The sequence below is a fragment of the Polypterus senegalus genome, chromosome 2 (assembly GCF_016835505.1).
Source record: "Polypterus senegalus isolate Bchr_013 chromosome 2, ASM1683550v1, whole genome shotgun sequence".
Classification (NCBI taxonomy): Eukaryota; Metazoa; Chordata; class Cladistia; order Polypteriformes; family Polypteridae; genus Polypterus; species Polypterus senegalus.
Window position 1 is genome coordinate 273,725,829 of NC_053155.1, and position 15,371 is coordinate 273,741,199.

The 15,371-nt window shown below is 39.0% G+C and overlaps 2 protein-coding genes across 2 annotated transcripts in view; one reads left to right on the forward strand and one right to left on the reverse strand.

Moving 5' to 3' along the window:
- The window catches only part of ptchd1 (patched domain containing 1), a 169,760-nt gene that overhangs the window by 140,030 nt on the left and 14,359 nt on the right, over positions 1 to 15,371 (forward strand). The gene's annotated exons all lie outside the window — the stretch shown is intronic.
- On the reverse strand, positions 10,660 to 12,067 carry LOC120523887. Its single transcript, XM_039745582.1, has 2 exons — positions 11,378 to 12,067; positions 10,660 to 11,179 (listed from the first exon to the last, which is right to left on the reverse strand). Exons 1-2 carry the CDS (start codon positions 11,861 to 11,863, stop codon positions 11,009 to 11,011), a joined length of 657 nt encoding a protein of 218 aa, XP_039601516.1. The 5' UTR covers positions 11,864 to 12,067; the 3' UTR covers positions 10,660 to 11,008.

Consider the following 15,371-nt stretch of genomic DNA (forward strand, 5'->3'; position numbering starts at 1 on the left):
TATATTTAGCAGTGATTTTGGATCTCTGGAAAACATAGAAGATTGTCAACAGGTCAGGTCAGGTGAGGTTGGGAATCATGTACTGATACGGTGTATTACGGCACCCATCTCATGATGAAACAGCTTAGGATCCCAGTTGGCAACCCCCCAGGCAGACACACCCTCTGGAAATTACGCGTTACCATGGCATGGTCCAGCTGTTTGGGTCCTCAACAGTGAGGATCTTGCGAGCAGGATCACGCTTGGGGAATTCACGCCACATGGCCGTAGTGCCGTAACTAATGTTCCCTTACAGTGCAGGTACTGTGCCTCATTTGGGACTCCATGATCAAAAGCTCATTCAACACAAAGTCAAACCAGCAGTACCCAGGGATTCTCCAAAGAGACACAGTACCAAAGGAGTCCAGTCTTTGTCTCAGGTCACTGGATAAAGTCCATGCCCCACAAACAGGAAGTACCAGAACACTAAAGACTTGGACCTTGGTCATTTTGCAGAGCTCTCAGGAGCGCCACAGACCCCTTCCAGCGGCCTCATGTCCCCCCATGTTCTCCCAAATGACTTCATAAGAACAGTCATCAGAGACATGAATGGCAAGTTACGTAAACTTCTCAGTGTGGTCAACACTCTCTCCGCAGACAGACACATTGCAGGTGGCTGTGCCAAAGAAGTCAATAAAGGCCTGGATCTTGGTTTTTATCTGAGACACTTGCAAACCCAGGTAATCAGACTCCTCACTCAGTCTCTCAAGGTGAATCAATCTGAGCCTCCATTGACTCTGTGAAGATCACAGCATCATCTGCAAAGTCAAGATCAGTGAATCTTTTTTCACCAACTGAGGCCCCGGAGCCAATAGACCCCACAATCTTGCCCAACACCCAGTTCATACAAGCACTGAACACAGCAGGATCAAGAAACACACCCCAACGAACCCCAGAATCAACTGGAAAAAACAGATCTGATAAGACATGATCAATAATATCAATTTTCTACTTGAAACAGTATGTCCTCAATCCCAAAACATTTTCTTTGTAGGATGCCTTTGCATTTTCTGTTTTTCCTTTCAAGATGCCTTTGCAACCCCATCAAAACAACACAAAACAAGAGAGATCAGTGTAGCGATCAAGTAGTGTAAAACATTCTTCAATACAGTAGGCCTTGTAAGGACTTTGATCTCAATGACTCAAGCATCCTCCCTAAAAACAGTCTGCAAGATGAGTCCTGGATTCACATAAGTAGATAGCCAGACTCTTTCTACAGAAAATGAAAAAAATAAGATTGTCAATTAGATATTGCAGTTTCTTACTTTTAATACATTTGCAAAGATTTGTAAACCCCTTTGTTTGCTTTGTTATTCTGGGCTATTTATTGTTATTAGATGTGGGAGAAACATTATTTAAATGATTATAGAAGACTGCAACATAACAAAAATGTGATAAAGTGAAGGGGTCTGAATCTACTGCATTTAACTTATGCTGATACCGCTGAGCATCACTTCTCAGTGAAACAGACACATTTTTAGAACATGAAAGGAAAGCTAAATGTCTAGAAAAACACATGTATTGGCAGGAAGAATGCTTACATTTTACAAAGACAGTGAATCGGCTGGAGGCCTCATAAAAATGGTGCGTATGCACAAAAAAGTTGCATTTGCCCGTTTCCATGCACACTAAACTAATCTTGGTGTAAAGCCACACACATTTTCACAGCAGCCTCACACCATGCATATGCAAGTTTCTGCTTGGTTTTGCAAATAGGTGGCACCCAGCATCAAAGCAGTGCTACTGTTTCTGTGTGGTGTCTTTTTCTTTTTCACATTTGCATTAATGATGTGAGATTTATCAAATACACCAAAATTAATTGCATATTGTTTACAAACTTAATTCAGTTGATTGTAGTCATTCTGTAATGATATATAATGGTGCACAAAATGCCATAGCTGCTTTAGTGTTGTTAGATGACATTGCAAATGGAAGAAGCAGAAGAGAGTGCATATTTACAGATGATGATGAGTGGCTTCTAAGTTGATTTCGATTTCCAAGAGCTATCCTCTTGGAGCTGTGTGCTGAACTGCAATTCACAGCAATGTCTGCTTTTCCAAATCTAATCGGAGAGGTCAACTGCACACATATTGCTATTGCAATGGCTCTGTAAAGTTACTAAAAGAATAAGCCAGCATTACATCATCAATAGCAGGACAGCCTATACAAAACGGTAACTCCACACAGTCACACATGCTTTTTCCAACTAATGCAGAGAAAGAAAGCGGTCCTTTTAGTGAGTCATCTCAAAGAGCCATGTAAAGAGCAGAGAATCTATCCGTTGTGGCACTCGGCGGCGACACTACACTTATGAAGGCACCTTCAGAGAATGAATTTGCTTTTGTAAATAATGTCCTGGTCTATAGTCCACCAAATGTGTGCTGCATTGTTCGATAGGTCACTTCTACTACATTGTCTTTCATAGCTGTCACCATTTCGATTGCATCAGGACGTATTAACTCCTCTGCTATTATGTGCATTTTTTATATCATGCCACATAGTAGGTGACTGGATATAAAGCCATTCAAGCTTTAAGTTTCACAAATGTGGCTTTTATCATTTGAGTTTTCAGTACATGGTATTCCTTGAGTTTTCTCTGTAAAATTTCAAATGGCCTATCCACATGTTTGGGACACAGTGTCTCAATGTGGCTTCATGATATCAGCTGCTAACACTTTCAGGCACAAGAAAGACAGGCGTCTGTCCCCCTCATCTACTAAAGAACACTAAGAGTAAGATATCCATCCATCATCCAACCCACTATATCCTAACCACAGGGTCACGGGGGTCTGCTGGAACCAATCCCAGCCAACACAGGGCGCAAGGCAGGAAACAAACCCCGGGCAGGGTGCCAGCCCACCGCAGGGGGCACACACAACACACACACCCACACACACTATGGACAATTTAGGATCGGCAATGCACCTAACCTGCATGTCTTTGGACTGTGGGAGGAAACCGGAGGAACCCGGAGGAAACCCATGCAGACACAGGGAGAACATGCAAACTCCACGCAGGGAGGACCCGGGAAGTGAGCCCGGGTCTCCTAACTGCGAGGCAGCAGCGCCACCGTCCTGCCCATAGAGTAAGATATACGCTGTCATATTTTCAATTCCTTGGTTTCCACCTCCACCTGACTCAGCTGTCTATGTTGCTAAATTGTGCATTTTTCTTTTCATCCCTGTCAAAAAAGTATTTATACTTTCAGCAACCTCAGGTATAATAGCTTACGAGAGCACCCAACACAGTCCTCGCACAGTTTGTTTTTTTTCTCTGCATGTAATATGCATAGTCTCATATTTATTCTACTCTTCTCTTTTATCCTACTCTCCATTTAGTTTCTTTTTTTTTTGTCACCTCTGTCATCCTAATTTTCGTCACCATTCCTGTAGGATTTTGGCACCCCTCCACTGAGGGCTCCCCACACTTTTCAAACCACTGGGGTAAGGGATCAGGGAAAATGAAATGTACAATAAAATGTAAACAAATTGATAGATTTGGATCAGGGAAAATACAAAAAAAAAAAAATCAGTCCTAACGCCTTCAATGTAACCCAACATGCACAGGTTCTGGACAAGATGGAGACCCAGCTCTTACTGCAATTTCACTTAACTAAAGCTGAACACATAACATTAATTCAATTAATTCAATATATTTTTTAATTTCTTTGTTCTTGGTTGTTTCCCTCCCTGTCTGATGTAGCTCACAATTTGTGAAATAACTGTGTGCAAACAGTGGAAACCAAATCACCCAGCTTATTCTAAATTGTGATGTGAAATTTTCAGCTTAGGTGAACACTGCAATCAGTATTTTATTGTTGTTGTATACAAGAGGGGATAACATACTGGACAAGCAGCTCTGGGTGGCTCTGACCATGATGTCATTTACTTCAGTAGAAACTGAAAAAAGATAAACCATCCATACATAACTCACAGAAACAGAGCACTAACATCATAGTGGATCCACAGCAGAGCATCACCTGCTTTGACTTGGGGATGCAGATCATTGACAGGTTGTACAAGTCTTATAACACAGAGCAACTATTTAAAAAAGGACAGAGCAGATTTTTCTTTTCTTCGGAGACTGCATTCCTTTAATGTGGGAAATGTGATCCTTCAGTTCTTCTATGATTCTGTGATGGACAGGGCGATTTTACATGCTGTGGTGTGCTGGGTTGACCAAATCAACAAGCAGATTGAAAAAGTGCAGTCTCAGTTTTGGGACACACTCTCGATCCTCTGGAGGTAGTAGTGGAGGACAGAATGAAGATGAAACTGATGGCCATTAAGAACAATGTTGCACATCCTCTCTCTGATACACTAACACTGAGAAACTTCAGCCAATAAATTATTCAACAGAAGTATGTGAAGAAACACTATCCTTTATACCAACAGCAATACACTTTTATGATGCCTCATAGTGGATGCTCTCCTGTATTTAGCAAAGTCAGATGATTTCTTTGTTTTTATAATTCTGGAGGGGGATTGTATTTTTTGAATCTTCTCCCTTGTGACAAATAAATTACTATCTACTTATCTAATATGCAACACAAGGCAAGAACACAAGTTTTACTGAGCAGTTAGCATGGGTTCAGATGATGGAGGTCATGTTTTACTAACATGCTAGAATTCTAAGAGGATGAAACAAAATGATATGATCAAAGTGAAGTATATGATATTATTTATCATGACTTTCAGAAAGCATTTCATAAGATGCCACATGAGAAGTTGAAGATCAAACTAAAAGAAGTGGGAGTTCAGGGTGATGTTTGTAGATGGGTGTAGAATTGCCCCAGACACTGGAAGCAGAGGTTAAAGGTGCGAGGAACCTCATCAGAATTGGGTTAAGAGTGGTGTTCCCCAGGGGTCAGTGTTGGTTTAATATATATAAATATTTGGATACGAATCTAAGTACCAAGCTGGTTAAGTTTGCAGATGATACCAAGATAGGTGGATTAACAGATAATCGGGAATATATTGAATCACTACAGTGGGACTTGGACAGCATACAGGCTTGGGAAAATTTGTGGCCGATGAAATTTAATGTAACTAAATGAAAAGTATTTCACGGAGTAAGAAAAATGTTAGGTTTGAATACACAATGGGAAGTCTGAAAATCAAGAGTACACCTTATAAGAAGGATTTGGTAGTCATAGTGGACTCAACACTATCAATTATCAGACAGTGTTCTGATTCCATTATGAAGACTAACATAATGTTATGTTATGTAGCATGATGTGTGGAGGGCAAGACCAAGGAGGTTATGCTTAAGCTTTATAATGCACTGGTGAAGTCTCATCTGGAGTACTGTGCAGTTTTGGTCTCCAGGTTACAAAAAGGATATAGCAGCACTGGAAAAGGCCCAAAGATCAGCCACTATGCTGATTCCACAGCTACAAGGGGATGAGTTATGAAGAAAGATTAAAAAGTCTTTTCACTTTAAGCTAAAGAATATTTAGGGGAGACATGGCTGAAGTGTTTAACATTATGCAGAAATTTTTTACAGTGGATCGAGTCTGTTATTTTAAAATGAGTTCATCAAGAACAAACGGATACAGTTGGAAACCTGTTAAAGGTAAATATCATGCAAAAATTAGGAAGTGTTTCTTCATACCGAGTACCACAGACACATGGAATAAGCTACCAAGTAGTGTGGTAGATATTAGGATTTTAGGGACTTTCAAAACTCGATCTGATGTTATTTTAGAAGAATTAACTAAATAGGACTGGAAAGCTTTGTTCTTGTCTAGATTGTTCTAATGTTCTATTATATAGTGACTTTCCTATCTATATATCTATCTATCTATCTTATTATTATACAATGTTATTGACTGTTATACCTGCCTTTGCACTCTCCACCTTGCATTTTTTAACTTGCAATGCATTTTTATTTCATTAATATTGTTTTTATCAGTATGCTGCTGCTGGAGTATGTGAATTTCCCCTTGGGGATTAATAAAGTATCTATCTATCTATTTATCTATCTATCTGTCTATCAGAGTTTCTGTGAATTTATGATCACTGAGGAGAAAGCTATCAAATTGTATGCTAATAGTAAGCCACAAATTACCAAAGATGTTAAAACACTACTTCTAGAAAAACTACATGCTCTTCAGAAAAATGAGGTAAAAAAGTGAGTTTTAAAGAGAATAAATGTGTCAAAAAGTGTGGCTTTTCCAATAGACAAGGACTATGAGCTGTTTGCTAATGAACTAAATGATTGCAGTATTACAAGATTTTGAGAGAAGTGATTTCCATATCACAAATAAACAAGCAAAGGTGATGTTTTGTAAAATTGGCAGAATTGTAACAGGAATGGAGCACAGCATTGTGTCGCATCAAAACAAACATAGCAAAGAGCACAAATGGCACATCAAGATACACTGTGAAGTACTGATTCAAGCAGTTTTGTTGAGTTTTTGATTTGCTTTTTAACTGATTTCTGAGCTGTAAAATTAAAGTATGTCTGGGCTTTGAAAACAGTCAATCATTAGCCAGTTTCCAGAGTTTTGAAGCCAATAGTCCAAATGACTATAGCCCAGTGGCTCTCACTTCCATTCCAAGTAAAAACTTTGAACATCTGATCAAAAAACATCTTAATAAAACATCCAGCAATGCATAGAGGACACAGGTCCTGCTTTTTCTTTTTCTTTTACTGCTGTTTTCGTGATAAGCCCAGTTTCTTTGTCAGAAAACTATTTTTGGATTTTTCTATCTGTAGTTTATCCATTTTCAATTGCATTGGTTAAGTTACTCAAGAGTCCTATTAAAGTTGCATCATTGAAAAAATATTTGAAACTAATACATCATATAGTAATGGGCTGAGTCATTCAGATATCGCTATGCAAATACCTCTCCAGCTTTAATTAGTAAAACACATTTAAGCATCAGGGAGAATCCTATCTTTATTTCAGTTTCGACTTTTTTGGTGTCTGGAAAAGTGCTCACTATAATAAATATTTGTGTCCAATATAACTGCAGCCCATCTGTTGTAAGTTAAAAATGCAAATATAAGTAAAAGGCAATGCAGATAATAGTTAACACAGTGGTCCAAGCAGTTAAAAATAATACTTAATCACCCTTTGAGATTAAACTGGCTGTTACGTTTTAAGAAATGATGGGAGGCAGAGACATTCCATTCCTATTATGACCAGAAAACTAAAGGACTGGGAAAAGTATAACACTTTTTTTCTAGATTTTTTGTGTTTTATACACTTTTTAGAAGGGTTCTCTATGAACGTCTTCAGTTTTATAGCACAAGGCTTGGTTTTTTTGTTGGCTCTCACAACGAGTAGTGTTACCGAATTCTCTGTATCTGACTGTTGTTTTGCATCTTCTTTTTGTTTCACCAAGACAAGAATTTCTTATGTCACCCAGGATTTTTTTCTATAAGTTCTTTCTGTTTGAAAGTATTTTCTGCTTAACCTTTCCTGTTTCAGAGTTCTGTGAGTTTGTTCAGTTGTTTCATTGTTAGTCTTACGTAGTTTTCTTCCTAGCTAAGTAATTTCTGCTGCAAATAAGGACCTACATTTTACCAGCTTTAATAAATTTGTATCTACCTGATCATCAAAATGCCATTGTATTAGTTTCTTTAGCTTTACCTTCATTTTTGACATGAGAATGTTATGTATGTCAACCATTGGATATGTGCGAGCAGAGTTCCTAAACCTTATATTTATCAGTCTGGTTTCATTAAATGTTGTCAGGACTGTTCCAAGTAAATAAGATTTGTATTGGCTTTTTGAACCTTGTGCAGGTGATCATTAATTTGTATACTTCACAGAATTACACTAGTCTTCTCCCTCTTTTGTTTTTGATATCAAAACCATATTTACCAGCCACATCCACGTGTTCTTCTTTACTGGCTTTTGTATTAGCATCACCCCTAACAATTATAATTTTACTATTTTTGTCATTGTCTGTTTTTCACCATCTTGGAATTTTTTTTCATTGCTATGTTCTGTTATTGGTGCATAAATTTGGAGAAGGTGAATATTAAACGATTGTTCCATTATCATTAATCAAGATCTGAATTTGGCTGACACCTAATAATGCTTACTGCCACTCCACCTCCCTTTTTATGCTCACTCCACCTGAGTATATCAATACACGATACATTCCTTTTTATTATGTCCACCTTGTTTTATTCAATCCTAAAATATTGAAAATAACATTATGTAGTTTTTCAGGTTGATGCCTTGTGTGAACATTTCATGTAATAACTTTTAAGGCCTGGACCCTGGTTTCCAACCTTATAGTATCTAGGACTGTTTGCCTTCTTGAAGGTTTTAAGCAATCTTTTCCATCAATACTAGGTGTGCTTTCTAAACTACCAGACTCAACTTCTCTCTATTATGTACAGTAAGAGGGTCTTATTCAGTGGTCCCAAATTCACCTCTGTTACCAGCACTATGAACCATTCTACAAACTATAACTGGCTGTGAGTAATTACTTTGTAACATCTCATTCTCTTCCAAGGCAATTGCCATTTGTCTCCTTCTGTCAGTAGAGTGCCCTGGATAGGTTGCTCATTTTTCTGACACAACCATTGACCTTTCTTTGTGATTATTCTGCTTCTCCAGCTGCTCCAAACTTCATTCACAAAAGGGACATCATCCTTTAATACAGATAGCTCATACCAGAACAGTCTGATAGTTTAGAATGGTGGGTGAGATGAGACCCCATGGTGGAGCCACTGGTGTACACTACCAGCTATTTTGGAGCCATAAGTGACAGTTGTGTAGCACAAAAGTACCAGTAAACAATGTTCACATCCAAATTGTCTTGAATGTATGCTGACAGGTATACAAGGATAATACTTACATTCTTACTGAATTATAGCACATAACTACTATATTTAAGGAATTCAATAAAGTGTTTTACACTTTGGAATGTAATGAAAATAACTAACAATTTTAAATAAATTAGAATTACTACATATTGGTGTATAAGGATAAACAAGCTAGAATAGCTGCTAGATTGACCTTAAATGATCCCCAATATCTTGAATGCAGTTAAATCATTACAAAGCGGAAAAGCTGCAGGCACAGACCTCCTTCCACTAGAATTCTTTGTTAAGACAGATTCCACTAATAATACTTATATTTATCAAAGCTAGAAATGGATATCTCCTATCCAAAACATCAAGTCCTTCCTGCTATTTTCTATTATTTTGAAAGATAAGATTGGATTTGCTCTATATTATATATACCAGAGCTGAGTTGCAACAGAGCTTCCTGAACTCTTGCAGTCTTTAGATGTAAAAAAAATCTTAGAGTTCATCCTTTGAGTTGAAAAGGTTACTGAATCACTGCTGTCACAAAAATCTAGGATTGGACCCAATATATGTTCATGAATTATACTATTATTCCTTAAAATTATTTCAACAAACTTCAGCTATGAATTAATATTTCCTCATTTTAGAACATGGAATCAGAGGGAGTTGTGTTTGAAAACAATTTTACTTGCCAGCACATTTGAGCCTTGCACCCTCTAATTGAATAAACAAATAGTAGATTGGGGAATTGTAAGGGAATGACAAAAAAAAAACCATTTCTTTATGCAAAGAGTATGGTGTTTATGATAATTTACAGTATATTTATAATCCTCCACTCCAACTGTACTGAGTGTGTTGGAACAGTTATAAAAATTTGTTCATACTTAGTCTAAATATAAACATATTATGGCATGAGAATAGCCTTGCACAGCAGGTTAAATATAATCAGTTTTGTTTAACTTCATCACAGCAGTTCACATATCTAGAGTAGGAATCATAATTACATAATGATTTAAAAAACTATTCAAATTTAACTTTAGCAACTTAAAGAACTATATTAAAATATTGTAGAGGTTATGAATTTTTCATTAGTGTTGAAGTGTTTTTTCGTAGCAAATTCACCTGTGACCTTGTTCAAAATTTGTCACACCATTTTCAGTGCTTCATATTATACTGTATAACTAGCAAAATACCCGCGCTTCGCAGCGGAGAAGTAGTGTGTTAAAGAATTAATGAAAAAGAAAAGGAAACATTTTAAAAATAACGTAAAATGATTGTCAATGTAATTGTTTTGTCACTGTTATGAGTGTTGCTGTCATATATATATATATACACACACACATATAAACATATATATACATATACACATATATACACACATACATACACACACACATATATATACACACACATACATATATATATACATACACACATATATAAACATATATATATTAGGGGTGTGACGAGACGCTTTTCTCATGAGACGAGACACGAGACTGGATTCACGAGAACGAGACGAGACTTTTAGACATTTTTTTAAAGAAATCCTCAATGTTTAAATATATAGCAAAAATAGCCTTTTATTTAACTGAAAAACACAAAATGCAAAAAATGCATGTCCATTTTGAAATCAACTTTATGAAATAAAACTTCTATTTTGATGAATGATATGCAGTAATAACATATAAATCCTGCAAAATATTTTGCCACAAACTGACAGGCAATTAATTGCACAATAAAATTAAATAGTATAAATAAAAATAAATAATAAACAACACAAATATCCCTTTACGTGCAATTAACCATAATTAGTGTAACTATCAAAGTAATGCTGTCTTAAAATTCAGAGTGCAAAACAATGAACAAAATTTTCTTAAGCATGGAAAAAGAGCTAAGACCTAGGTAATGAGTTAATGACCTATACAGAACAGCCTACGATATGGTCATGTTCTTTTTTAAGAATATAAGCATGTCTACATTTTCTGGCAGCAATTGTGACCTCTGGGCAGTGACTATGTCTCCTGCAGTTGAAAAGACACGCTCACTTGGAACAGAGGTCGCAGGCATGGAAAGATATTCTTTGACAGGTGGAGACAGCAAAGGATATTTGGAGCTGTTTTCTCTCCACCATGTCAGAGGGCAGCAACTAAGTGGAATAGATGCCTCTCTTCTGTAAAGTTAAGTTTCACTCTCAATTCCTTTGCTGGGCTGTTCCTAGCAGATCCTCAAGTGCTGTCTTCTTGGAAGCAGGTTCCTCTTCTGACTCAGCTCTGCCTTCAGCTTCAAGAGCCCCCTCGCCCCCATGTGTGGAACAATGAACTGATGCCTCATCCTTGCGCTCCATACTCTTCTCATCTGTGGGCTTTAAGCAGCAGAAACACTGGCTTTAACATTAGCAAGCAGCAAAGCAGTCCCCCTCTCTCTTTTAACACAAATGCACTCACTCTGATGCTCTCATGGTTACAACACACACAAACACAGCATGAACCTATTAAATCCATTAAAATTTGATACTGGAAACATAAATCTTCTAGGGAAAAAAAAATCAAGTCAATAATACCTGGTTTTGCTGCAGCTGTTCCACCCTTTTCTGTATCCTCTGAAAGACTGCCTCACGCTGGTTGCAGTCCAGCTGCTGTAGAGACTGGAATCTTGGGTCCAGCGCAGTGCTCTCCAGCAGATAGTTGTATACATCCCCACTGTATCTGCCTGAAATATTGCTGAGAATTGCTCTCTTTGTGTTGGCCACAGTGGGGGAATCACTGTCATTTGGTGCCATGTTTTGTTCTATCATGTTCTTCAGTGGCACGATGCGAGACACGGTGGGCCTCTTCTCTTCACACAAGACAGTGACAGCTGTCTTTAAAGGATTCAGCAGCTTCACAAGAAATTCGGCATTGACAATGTCGCAGGTATCCAGTGTGTCAATGTTTCGGGCATTTTGTCTTATTTCCGGGCTGTTGAGCGCTGCTGCTATAGCACCCTGCTGCTCCAGGTAACGAACCAGCATATCCAATGATGAATTCAATCGCGTGGTGACGTCCATTAATAATTTGTGCGGTGGCAGTTGTAGCAGCTTCTGCTTAGACGTCAGTACCGCGGCAGCTGTCGAACTCCGGTGAAAAAAAGTAGTTACACGTCTAACCCCTCCGAGCAAACGAGCGACACACGCAACACTGAGGCCAGCCTGTGTAGCGAGATTTATTGTGTGTGCGAAGCATTTGATGTGCGGCTTAAATCCTGCCTTGCACACAGCCACATCCATATTACGCGCATTGTCTGTTACAATAGCGATGCAATGGTTTGGCTTTTTAAGACCCCACTGTGTGACAGCTTCTTGTAAAACTTCAGCGACGTTTGCCCCTGTGTGTGATTCAAAAAGTGGGCGCGTCTGCAGTACAAAATGTACCATTTCCCAATTACTGTTGATAATGTGGGCTGTAATTGTGATATAGCTCTGTGTACACCTAGAAGTCCAACCGTCAGTAGTTATGGCGATGTTTTCTGCCTCTTTCAGAGCCTGTACAACGTTTACCTTGCACTCTTTGTAGAGTGTCGGGACCACCGTGCGAGTAAAATGTGCGTGTGACGGGATGGCATACTTTGGTTCCAGTGTGTGGATGAGTCGCCGAAATCCCAGATTTTCCACCACAGAAAATGGTCTCATATCGGCTGCAATGAAAACGTTGATGTCTCTTGTTATTGCCGTGGCTCTTGCATTGGATGGTGGAAGTTTAGCTGCAAAGGCATTTGTTATGGTTGTTAGCCCTTTTATGCGAACTGAATTGCTTTCCATTTTTTTCACAGGCGCAGCTTTTAGTAACGAGCTGTGGTTGTTTTCTAAATGCTTTTGCATAGTGCTTGTGTTAGCAGAGGTGTACGGTATTAATTTCTTACAGTGTTTGCAAATTGTCTTTGTCTTGTCTGTCATTTTTTCGCCATTTCTTATTTCCACAAGGAATCCAAAATGTTGCCACACCAACGATTTAAATGTTGCGGGCGCATCTTCTATCCTTACTTCTTCCTCACACTCCATCATGCCAATAACGCAAGGATATCGTCACGTTCTCGCGAGACCAGACGCATCTCGCCAGGCAAATCTGATCTCGCGAGATCTCGTACCACGAGATCTCGTCAAACTCCTAATATATATACATATACACATATATACATACACACACATATATATATATATATATATATACATAAATATATACACACATACATCCACATATATATACACATATACATATCTACACATATACACACATATATATGGTTGAAATAGTTTTTACTGTCAAATAATGCAAAGAGTACGCAACACTTGTTTCGCCCTAATTCTGGGCTCATCAGGCGTACACAATCACTGCACTCCCTCTCGGGAATCGGACCTCGGGCGTCAGCGGTGAAGCCTCTTATGTTGCACCACGGCGTGTGGTTCGCTTAATTGACAGTATGTAGATCGGGGTAATTACATTCAAGGCATTCATAGTCTGAATCACAATCCAATTGTATGGGTGGTTACCTACCAGGTAACGCTTGTGGTTGGTCAGCAAGTCGGCTAACGTCTGCCATGGTGCCCTCTTTCAATTGTGAGAAGCAGATCATAGAATGCTTGAAATAGTTTTTACTGTCAACTAATGCAAAAGAGTACGCGACACGAGTTTTGCCCTAATTCTGGGCTCATCAGGCGTACACACTCACTGCACTGCCTCTCGGGAATCGAACCTCGGGCGTCAGCATCAGAGGCGAAGCCTCTTACGTTGCACCACGGCGTGTAGTTCGTTTATTTGACAGTATGCAGATTGGGGTAATTACATTCAAGGCATTCGTAGTCTGAATCACAATCTGACTGTATGGGTGGTTATGTTAAGCCTTATGATAATGTTCCCGCACGGAGGATTTAGAGAGATGCACTGGGAGAAGTATAATCTGAACCTCTCCACAGTTTCGTTTATTTTTGGGTTGTAATGTTCATCAAATTTACGTATCATCTGGTCCAGTGGCAGACCGTGCATTTCACACCTAGGCCTTCAGTAGTGCTCCGTCTGAATCAAAGCGCCTCTCAAAAACTAATTTATGGTTATAAAAACCATCTTAATATGCAGAAATGCAGTATAAAGAGCCGCTGCATCGCAGATAGATAAATCCTGTAGCCACAACAAATGCCTTTATTGAATAGACAAACCAGGGGCGAACAAGTTCCTTTCTACTACAGCCACAGCTGCAACACACATAAAAAACATCAATAATAACTCATAAACTTGCAATATTATTTAGGAAAATCGCAACATTGTACTCACCAAAAATTCGGAGTATTTGTAAACAAAATCCATCCTCCTCTCTTTCCTCAAAAACAGTTAAATTACTCTGTTGTACAGATTATCCGTGCGCTTCAGTTCCATCAAAAAGTCCCTTTCTATCGAAGCTTATGCTGAAAGTCGAACCTGCCCTGTCATATTTCTGGGATAAGTTTTAATTCGCTTTAGGACTGAAAATGTCCGCTCGACAGAAGCAGTGTACACGGGAATGGTCACCGCCAAATATAACAATGTGTACAGCTGCCCCATGCTCTCATTCAGATTTTTCTGATGAATGAAGTCAAGGAGATCAGTGGGAGATTTTCTCTATGGCATACATTACAGTCAGTTCTGTTTTTAGCTGAGACAGATCAAAAACTGCTGTGTGGCTCTTTTGTTAAACTGGAGAAGGCTGCATGAGGGAAATTTTTCTTGTATTCCCAAAACTTCGGGGGGTCGAGGAGCGTGACAAACATCAGTTTTTCGTGGTCTTGAAATCTGGTCTGTGTCTGGCAAATAATATTGTCCAGAAACCTTCCATGGAGTTGGCAGTAGTGCGCGCGAGGATCTTGCGCTCGGAGAGCCTGCAGTGCGTTCAGTGGCCTTGTAGAGTTCCTCATATTGGCTTCTATCCAATCAATGGGACTGAATACGGTGACGTTGCCGTATGCCTGCTAGAGGGCCCTACTGACAGCAACTCAAAATCTGATTGGTTAAAGCAACAGTTTAATCGACATTTATTCTGTGTTAGAGGGCTTGCAGAACGGATTGTGAAGGCCTCTCTGCCTGGCAACAAATGATGGCTGAAATGTGATTGGTTAAATGCTTTAATACGAAAATACATGTCTGGAAGCAGCATAACCATCGGATTAAACTTGTATCTTGCGAATATCTTGTGCGATCTTGCGATGTCCCCGGCTTTATTTAATTTTAGCTCAGACCCGGCACTTAAAAGTTTCTCTCGCACTTTCGCTGAGGGAGGGTTTCCGCAGTAGCTCCACTTATGAATATGCTAAGCACAGTCCTTCACCCGCGAATATTTACCTTATATAGGCAGGCACTCAATTACGTGGGAGGCGTGATGATGCGAGACGCAACTCCGCCTCACACGGCGACCGAGCTGCAGGTTATGGCCATATACTGTATATGGACGAAATTAGGTTGCAGTTATAACCGTTATGTGTAGAATTTCGAAATGAAACCTGCCTAACTTTTGTAAGTAAGCTGTAAGGAATGAGCCTGCCAAATTTCAGC

Bases quoted from the DNA above. Each gene is read 5' to 3' on its own strand.
- LOC120523887 (XM_039745582.1), bottom strand. From the start codon at position 11,863: ATGGACGTCACCACGCGATTGAATTCATCATTGGATATGCTGGTTCGT. The intron at 11,180-11,377 runs GTATTATTGACT...TGCTGCTTAAAG, and splicing joins AACAGCTGCAGCAAAACCAG to CCCACAGATGAGAAGAGTAT.